This window comes from Meleagris gallopavo, chromosome 5, assembly GCF_905368555.1.
Source record: "Meleagris gallopavo chromosome 5, MGAL_WU_HG_1.1, whole genome shotgun sequence".
In the NCBI taxonomy this organism is placed as follows: Eukaryota; Metazoa; Chordata; class Aves; order Galliformes; family Phasianidae; genus Meleagris; species Meleagris gallopavo.
The window spans coordinates 17,331,537-17,341,664 of record NC_139408.1 but is presented as its reverse complement, the minus strand read 5'-3'; the positions used below and the strand labels follow the sequence as shown (position 1 = coordinate 17,341,664).

The following is a 10,128-nucleotide window of genomic DNA, read 5'->3' as shown; positions in this document are numbered from 1 at the left end:
TGCACAATGAGAAGGAAGGATCCTTCTGTTCATTTTGGACACACACACTGTTTCTAAAATGTGGACACTAATTGAAGAATTGATGTTGACTCTCACTCTTGCAGGCAGCAGCTGTAACGAGGTGAAGAACAGAGGGTTAATGTCAGCATCACTGATTTGTATTGGCCTCAAGTATTACACTGAAGGAAAATGCTGATCATAATAGAAACCCATGACTGCTCTAATGTATACTAGGAAATAAGCCAACTCTTGCATTTAAATTTGTGAGACTGAAACACTGCTTTAAAATCACTTTTTCTCTGCCTGATCTTGAAGATGCAGCAGCTGGTCCTGCATTTGTACTTGGTATTTAGTGTTGGCCCTGAAATACAACACAACTGTTTCAGGCAAAACTGGGGCTGATCTTGGAGATTGTCAGAGGGATGTATTTCTTTACAGCTTACAGCGATAGATGTAAGTCTGAGAAACAGTATTGAGAAATAGCACTGTCAGGAAAATCTTGTTTTCCAGATGATATCAAATAGCTTTATTTAAGGGTGTGTGCATGTATGCATATGTATACATATATACACAGAGATATGCGTATGTACATATACACAAGCGTATGTGAATTGGGGAGACACGTCATTCTCACATCTAACACTTCCTTTGTCTCCTATAATAAACTGTACAGTTTTCTTTCACCAAAATAACACAGCCCAAGTTTGAATCCACTATATCATTAAGCCATTTGCCAACAGGTTCATGGGAATAGATGGCAGTTACAAAAAAACTGTGCTTACTGCTGCACATACAAGCATCCAGCTAGTAAGGAGATTTTTCAGTGACACTTATGCAACAAAATTAAATCTTACAGTACTATATTCTTACAGTAAAAAGATTTATCAAACTTCACACCGGTCCAAATCCGCAATCCTGAATTTAAAGTGTTAGGTACCAAATCTAACAATGCTTTGTTGGATCGGGCCGTTCTATCACACCCTTTGCAGAAAGGTGAGGATGCAGAGCAGTCACAATGGGGAAAGGACTCCCAGCTTTCAGTGCTCATACAGAGCATCTCATACCGTTATCAGTTTGAGACCAAAATGCTGCAGAAAAGTCCATGTATACGGTCTTCTGTAAGTTCTTAGCAGTTCAGTAAGTTCTTTATGAGCACACAAAGAAAGGTTTTTTCAGGTCCTGTGGCTCAGTTCAATTGCATGGTTAGAAGCTGTTTTGCCTGCCTTCAATAACACCACCTCTGTGATACCAAAATACGTGACTGAAAGAAGCCAGCAGCGTTCTTTAGCCAGCAGCTGCCCAATGCCTCTCTTTACATGGGAAAACAGGAAGCTGCCACTGCTGCTGTAACATCTGACATGATAACACTTCAAAAAAACAGGATACAGATACTGGGGCAATTCTACCAGTGCCCACTTTCCTACAGTTGAGGCTGTCATATCCTATTTGAAACCATTAAAACCCACTGGAACAGGCTGTCTGAATAGCCTGGGATGATTCTAGCAACGTCAAAGTCCTCTTCAAACCAAGAAAACTAGTATTTGTCATCCCTCTGGCTTCTGTATGATTATCATTTAACATTTACGATGTGCAGGGGTATGAGTTTGTAGGAGGGAGATAATGGATGAAAGTAATCTTTAAAGGAGAAAAAGGGACAAGCCTATGAGGCACCGTAGGTGCTGTTTAAGTAAAAGGAACTGACCTAATTTCTCCATAATTCCTTCTCAAATTCTTCTAAATTAACCCGTGGGAACTTCTCAGACCTCACAGAACAAACTGAGCTCCCCATAGCTTAACCCCGAGCAGCAGTCAACTCTCTTTGCTGGCAGGTCCTACAGCAGGAGGAGACTCCGCAGTGCTGAAGGCTGCTTGGGATCTCGGACACCTCCCTGCTCCACACCTGCTTGGTGCACTGAAGCCAGGATGGAAATAAGGGCCATGTCCACACTGCTGCTCTTAGATTGAAGCCCACTGTTTTTGGGTATCTCCTGTTCTGTCAGGTTGTTATGGTAGTGGCATATATTGTGTTAGCATAACACAAAACCACAGCTTTGAATTGTCACTCACCTCAGTGATCTCATTTGGTTGTGTGAGAAAGGCTCAAAGTGAGCCAGGGCTGGAGTGCTGGTAATGGTGAAGGTCCAGGAAATGAAAGAAAAAAAATGCTGTGTGGAACAAAGAGCCTGGTACCTGCAGTTATCTATTATACACACCTCTTAATATCCCTTACAACTCACAGCCCAAGAGTGGAACTTGACATTCAGATGCAATGTATCGTAAGAGAGACAACATTCTTTTATATATGAAGCGCTAATTTTTGTAAAAAGTAGAATGTTTTGGATGAAAGAACTGTATAATGAAGTCCATTTATTTAAGGGGTGTATGACAGAGCTACAAGTAGCTGTTAGCTAGAAACGTATGCCTTTTTTTTTTTTTTTTTTTTTTTTAGCTCACATTAGCTTTCATTCATCTGCATATATATTATGAGTTACTTCATGCACAAACACGCAGTTAGACACACAAGTTTGAGTTTTATAGCCCAGGTTAGATGCAGAAATGGAAGCACCATGTGTTTAGGAAATGTCAAAGGCAAATGCTTTAATTTTTAGGATTGCACTCTCTCGTTTTCCCCATCTCAATGGGGCAGGAAGAGAGAAAATCAAGTCAGGAATTCTGCTCGATGTTCCTGCACTTGGAGTTAGGCTTTCTGACATGGTCAGCTACCACAGACGACAGCAAGTCTCCCAGTTAGTAACAGCTTCCCAGCATTATTCAGCTAGCTGGATAGCCAGGAGGGAGCATGCTGCAGCCACATGCCCAGTGCACTCTCGTGCAAAGCAGTTGCCATGGGAATAATGGCTTTGAGGGTAATTCCGGCTAACCAGGGTTTCCCACACTAGGGACTTCACAGCCAGGAAGTTGTGACTAAATTCTGCTCCCATTTAACACGGCATAAAGAAAGAATACAGGATTTAGAACTCAGAAACCATGGGCCCAGACCTGCCAGGTGCTGCACCCTTTTCATTCCCGTTTTCTTTGCAATTTTTTTTTTTTCCCCCCCCCCAAAATTTGGCACTATGCCTAGAAGCTACAGGAACCAACTCTCAGGGAGACTATTGGTTGGGGAAAAAAAAAAAAGCGTTAAGTTCTAATGGGCAGATTTTTCATTCCCCTTTTTTTTTTTTTTAACAGATGGATGCAGATGCAGGAATCTCTTTTTTATAAAGAAAAAACCCACAAATCTTTCAAAAAACACATATTAAAAAATCTGAAAAAGAGTGGGAAGAAAATGAGGTAATTTTGTCTAGAACTACAAGTGTAGAAATGCTTAAAATTCAAAAAGTTATAGCAATAATTTTGAGGCTCAATTTTGTCCAAGCAGGTTGTGGATGCCCCATCCCTGGAAGCATTCAAGGCCAGGCTGGATGTGGCTCTGGACAGCCTGGTCAATTGTTTGCCTGCGGCAGTGAGGTTGAAACTAGATGATCTTTGAGGTCCTTTTCAACCCAGGCTTGTTCTACGACTCTATGATTTTTATACAAAACTTTCCTCGTAGCTTTTATGCTTGCTGTACATAAATCCGGTGCCAGGTTTGCACACAATCACTTCCCAACCAGTGTACAGAAATACTGTCATACAGCACCTTAGGCAAATCTTCACTACAGGCAGTGGCAAAGCTGTTAAGCTGGGCCACAATAAGAAGCACTCTCTACTCTAATTGTGCAAATTATCTTCTAGAGCTAATAATCCAGCTGTGATCAACAGGAATAATGGAATTATGAAGTAGAAGTGAATAAAAATTGGGAGCATTCTTAATTGCAGTGTTACTGCTTTACGCAGAAGTCCGTACCAGCTAACTCACCTGTAAATCTGTCATCAACAGAAAAGCCCCACTGAATGCTTTATACATCTCCTTGACAAGGGTCCAAATTTCACCTTCTATAATTTCACACAGCACAACAGTCTGATCCAGGAAACTATGAAGTAAAAATGCCCGTTTCAGAACTTTGTGCCACAGAGTGAACGTTTAGCCACTCTTCTTAGCAAAGGTGCTTATTACATTGTATTAGAGATGTAAACCTTGAGAATAGCTTCACAATGTATTATACAATATTATTATCTTATATTATTATATTAGATAAAATATCAATCCCTTGAGAGTCTTAAAGAACACAGTTTCAAAAACCTTAACTTTTCTACAACAGCCAGTTATTATGTAGACTGAAAGCTGACTTAAGTACAGAGCTGTCAGAGACATGAAATTAACCTTTGATTTGACAAACTAAACTTGAGGCTGAAAGAAGGGAAAGATACATCACCATTAACAAGCAGGACTGTGAGCACAGTCTGTTTGGAAAACAATGAAAAAACACCTCCATCTCCAATATTCATCCAAGCACGGGAATTAGTGAATTTAAACTTGATTAGCATCAGCAAGGCAACGCATTTTAACATGTTTAATAATGTTTTGTTTTCAAACGGTCTGTTTTAAGAAGTGAATGAGCAATGCTCTTGAGGAGAAACTGTGGAAGAAATAGATCTGAACAAACTTTTGCCTACAAAGTCATTAAGAATGCATGTGAGTTTATTGCATTGTCCATCTTTTCTTTCTTTGACTTTACAGGCAGCTGTGTACATTTGTGCTTTCTGTCTCCTAAGCCTACAGTTCCCAGAACCCACTGCAAAATACCCTCTCAACACAGAGTAAGCCTTCGCTATGAAAACTGTTATGAAAACAGATTCTTCCAGAGTTCTTATACTACTCACAGGCATCAAAGCCCCATACCTCTCATCTGACCCCCATAATTCTTGCTCTTATGGAATGCAGTTGAAGCAATGAACTGGTTTCTGCATCCTTAAAACTCGCAATAAAAATGCTGGCGGAGGAAAGAAGTAATAAATCACAAAGGGAAAACAACTTGGGACAATATTTTCCATGCTGGAACATATTTTAAGGACATAGGTGATCTATGCAGAGAATGGGAAGAAAAACACAAACCACCTTCTGGCAATCATGGGAGAAACAAAGACAGTGACTAGAAATCAAACTGAAATTGAAAAATAATCAACAAAAGAGTCTGTATTAAGGACATGCTGAGTGCCAGCGAGAGCTCTGAGGTACAGCATGTGTTACTAAGCTGTCTGCATTAGACAATTAAATGAAGCAATTAGATTTCATAAAGTAGCCCATTATTTTAAGAGTGAAACAAAGGCTGGAGGAAATGCAGCTGCCTGTGTTTGAGGAATGGAGAAAAATGGAATACAAAACATTGCATTTGAAGTAGTCATGAAAATCAACTTGTGTAGGGGGAATTTAAGTCTAGAAAACTTCTCTTAAACTGTCATGAAAAAAAAAAAACGCAGCTTCTTAAAAAAAAAATCAAAATATCAATCAAAAAATATACAATTATGGACATCTTCAAGTATCAAAGGAAATGGCAGGCATATAGTGAAAGTGACTATGAAGGGACATAAAGAAAACAATCTGCCAATATCAGATTCTCCTGAAATACTGCTTTTTACTCTCAGTGTGTTTTGACATGTTGTCTTTTCAAGGCTGCAAAATATTCTCAAGAGACAAAAACAAAACCAAACACTTTAGTGATTCTCTCAGATATTCCTGCAGATTATCACAGAGAGAATTTGATAAAATGAGTAATTAAGTTACTTGCCTTAATACTCTATTACCAGAAGAGTCTTCAGAGAATAACACTTCTGAATGCATTCTCTAGGAGCCTGCAGGTTTAGTACAAGGCATAAACTACAGCTTTAATTAATTATAAAACAACTACAATATCCTTCCCACAGCATGACTAGTATAGAAAAAGTAAGAAAACCGATTTTAATATGGTTACTCATAAAAGGTCTATGTCCCATGCATGCACTGCATTCAATTTTAGGCTTCTAAAGGCTGACAGAAATTTTTTTCTTGTATACCTCCCCAGGCAAAAGCATTCAAAGCTACTACTACTTCCCCCTGGCCCTCCCCATCCTTTCTGATGTTCCAAGAAAGGACATAGTAACACTAGGCCTGTTTAGCACAACTCCTTGCATTAAGTGTTCCCACCATTTATTTTCTCCTCACTAGAGATCTCATAAACAGCAATCCCATAAGACAAATCCAGTTCCATTTCATTTGCTTTTAAAGAAATATATTTAATAAAATATGCACAAAATTACATGGTATAAAACTACATACAAATCCTAAAGTTTTACATTTTCTAAGGCAGGAGATTTCTTGCAGATAAACATTTGTCTGCAACTGCTATTCCTAATGAGTCTAAAAATATCCTGATTACATACAGTAGGCAATATACTCCATTTTAATATCAGATAAATGTATCTTTGGTAAACCAGAAGATTTATGACAAGTAGATAAGGAAAACATGTTAGTGGACAGACAAAACTTGGAAGTGCTACAGACCGCTTCACCACAAACATAACTCATTTTGCTAAGTTCACTTCTCTTCCACTCTGCTCACAAAGATCATTAAAATACATGAAGTAAAAAAAAAGAAAAAAAAATCTTCAAATACTGCAGAATGGGGATCAACACTATTAAAAACATCTCTAAAACCTCTGAGCTGAAGTGTAGCATTTCATCTCCCACCAGAACTTTGGAACTGAGAATTGATGCTGACAAAATATTGGAGCAAGCACTTAAAGAACTGCACCAAACCAAACCTCTGCCAAAAACCAGAGGAAATTTTCATATTACCCATTGTTCTTTGCTTACATATAATCACTAATATGATTTAAATGATCCTCGCAAGCATTTTTTAAAGGGAAAGCCCAAATAAGAAGTTCACATTACAGCAGTTTCCATCAACTACAATCAAGTATCCAAGGGTAATCTTCTAAACTAGAAGCACCAACTTCAACAAAAACTTGAAAATGATGACTGTAACAACATTTATACAGAGTAGTGATGTAATACTACATGCTGATACTTGGTCTTCACAGTAATAGCACCATGCAACAAGAACTTGGACAAAGCCAAGTCACACGGGTACAGTAGCAAAAAAAAAGAAAAAAAAAAAAGAAGCCTTCCTCTTTAAGAATCATCGATGTAGTTAGATGAATGTTTGCAGTAACAATCCAACTCATCTGAACAATAATAATATCAGAGAACTTTCCCCTTTGGCATAACAAATAACTTCAAGGCTTCCATTGCCCTATGTGTCTTGAAGCACGTGCAACTTTTTCCAGTGTTACATTAGGCATAAAATCTGTACTTCTTTTTAAGTCCGGTCTCATTTTACAAATGCTCCTTCAACTGTAAGTTGCTTACAGCCACTTTCCAGAAGCGTAAAGGAATGGGAACAAAGTAAAGAATTGCAGAGAACTTGGAAGTACTACCAGTTCTGGTAGTACTCGAACCAAGAATGACAAAAGGTAGCTTCATAAGATATCACTGGAGAGAAAGTTAGTACTCTTCCCATAAGCTTTCAAGCTCCTTGAATAAAAAGAAGTCATTCATTTGTGCTTTCTAAGGTTCTGTTACAGCATATGCTTTTTTTTTTTTTTTTTTTTTTTTTTAAACCAAGACCACAGATAACTATAGCTGACTGATGAGGTGAGCTGCAGCATCCAGCAGACATGACCAGACTCCCTGATATGGATTATGAGATTACTAGCTTTAGAAAAATCTTTAAAAATTCAATGCAATGAAAAAAGTCTGCCTTACATCCGTAAGGTAACCATTTCTTTGACAGTTCCAGGAGAACATCACTCTCAGGATGATGTTTTCCACCTGAGAATCTGGAATCACTTCTGTACTGTGCAGGCGACAGAGCATTGGCACAGGATGTCCAGAGAAGTCGTGGTATCTTTTCTCTGGAATGTTGCCTGGGCATGGTATTGGGCAGCCTGCCCTATGTACTTGTGCTTCAGCAGCACAGTTGGACCATATAACCTCCAGAGGCACCCTCCAACCTAAACTATTCTGTGATTCTGTGTATAAGGGCACTTGATAATTAATTTCAACAAGCTTGTTTCTCAATCCAGGCACATTTTTTGCTAAAAAAAACACTACAGTAGTTGTGAGTCCTATTGCACTGATGCCTTACAGACTGAGGTTGCAGTTTTCTTTGTATTCTTTTACTGATAGCAAAGGTGTTCAAAAATTATGGAAGATATTACCTTATGCTACTCAAAACAAAGAGAAGACTCACTACATAGCTAAGAGCTCAGTCTCCTTCCCCCTTTCACACTAGTTACAAACAGATCACTTAAAAAGTGTATGTATATATATGAATATTTCAACCTCCTAATGAAATTTTCAGTTCCCTCAGAAGTGTCCCATGGATGTAATTACAGACAAGGCACTTGTGAGGAATCTGCAATAAAGCATACCTTATTTTCAGGTGGGAGGCAAAACTAAAGTCTCAGAACTTCTGAAAAGTGGAGTATTTGTATTCTAAAATTTAAAATGTCTTAAAGGAAGCACCAACTGCAAAGCATTGCCTGAAAGGAAGGATTTGTTTTCACATTAATTTCAGATCAGGTTATAACTAATCTATTAATTTTAAGTCACACAAATTAATGGCAGAATTAACAGAGCCAATGACAGTGATTTGGGTTCAGATGATCAAAAGGCACTTTTGCTTCTTTCTTCATTTGCATCTGTGATGTGAAAGTGTTCTTCTCTTCATTTCACATGTTTTCTGTGTTCAGACGTGAGAGCTTCTGTTCAGCTATGTCTGCCACTAAATTCATATTACAGTCTCGAAGAGCCTTTATTAGGTCAGTCACCTTTGCATCTTTGCCCTTAAATTTCTGCCACTCTCGAAGTGACTGAGCCAATTGCTCCTGCAAATCACGTGGTTTGGCTACTTCTATTCTCTCTATTTTCACTTCAGAAAGGTCAAGTTTTCGCATCAGCTTTTTCCAGTCTCTCCCAACGTTTTCGCATATAACTTCGATAACTACCTTCTGCAAACCTGAAACAGCAGAAATACGTATGTGAGGATATACAAAGAAATATACTTTTATTAAGCAAAACACTATTATTGATGTATCACTCATAATGAAAACCTACTGCGTGTACTGGAAGCTCCTAGTACAGAGCAGGACTTCCAATTAACCACCAGGCTGAGAACTGAGAGACCTGGGACTTCTCAGTCTGGAGAAGAGAGAGTGAGAGGGGACTGTTTGTAAGTATCTGAAGTGCAGGAGTCACATGGATTCTTTTCAGTGGAGTGCAGTAGAGCCAGAGGCAACAAGCAGAAAGTGAAACACAGGAAGTTCAGGAAGTTCCATAGAAATACAAGGAAGAACTTCTTTACTGTCGGAGTGACAGAGCACACAAACAGGCTGCCCAGAGAGTGGTGGAATCTCCTTTTCTGGGGATATTCAAGACCCACCTAACTGCCTACCTGTGCAACCTGCTGTAGCGAACCTACTTTAGCAGAACTTTAGGGGGTTGGACTCTCTAGAGTTCCCTTCCAGACCCTACGATTCTGTGACTACGTGAGCAGGGCTAAAGAAGCAGCTGTTTGCAGCGTATACTGCCCTCATGGTACACTTCCAGGGTATGACATTGTCCCTGCAGCAGCAGTTAAGCACAGCAGCAGCACCGTTACCAGCAGCCACAGCTGGGAAGTGAGGGCTGAGCACTCTCACATCTCAAACACACGTTTACTGGGATCATTTAGAAAAAAATAATGAAAAAAATAAAAAGCTGCACCTACGTCTTTCCTTCATGTCAGGCCACTCATCAGGAGCGCTGGCTTCTTCCTCCTCTATGAAATGCTCCAGCCGTAAGATCAAGTCTTCTCTTTTAATGCTCTTAAACATGCTTTTAAGCAAGTCTACATTGTGCCTTGAAATCAGCTGCTGCTCCATGAGGAAGTTGCAGAGCTCCCTGAAGCTCTGGACAGACTCCAGCTTCCTTTTCCCAATTTTGTCCTGGCACAGAAACTTCAGGTCGCGCAGCTCGCTGTCAGACAGACAGGCGGACAAAGAATTCAGCAGAGCCAGAAAGGGATCCATGGGGCTCAGGCCTACAGCACAGCCGACACCAAGAGAGGCACGGGCTTCCAGAATGGGCCGGCGGCGGATTTCACTGGCGCTTCCGCAGTGCTACCGCGGAAACACGAAACCCCGCCCGGCCCGGCCCCGCTATGG

General features: G+C 39.8%; 1 protein-coding gene across 1 annotated transcript; it reads right to left on the bottom strand.

Annotated features, from left to right (window-relative positions):
* Window positions 1–8,245: 8,245 nt before the first annotated feature.
* On the bottom strand, window positions 8,246–10,128 carry FADD (Fas associated via death domain). The gene is made up of 2 exons (XM_003206364.5): window positions 9,693–10,128; window positions 8,246–8,942 (listed from the first exon to the last, which is right to left on the bottom strand). Exons 1-2 carry the CDS (start codon window positions 9,991–9,993, stop codon window positions 8,656–8,658), a joined length of 588 nt encoding a protein of 195 aa, XP_003206412.1. The 5' UTR covers window positions 9,994–10,128; the 3' UTR covers window positions 8,246–8,655.

What these genes read in the sequence shown, in the direction of transcription:
- FADD (XM_003206364.5), bottom strand. Translation starts at nt 9,993, where the DNA reads ATGGATCCCTTTCTGGCTCTGCTGAATTCTTTGTCCGCCTGTCTGTCT. An exon ending in GCCTGACATGAAGGAAAGAC is followed by an intron (nt 8,943 to 9,692) that starts GTAGGTGCAGCT and finishes CTGCTGTTTCAG; the next exon opens with GTTTGCAGAAGGTAGTTATC.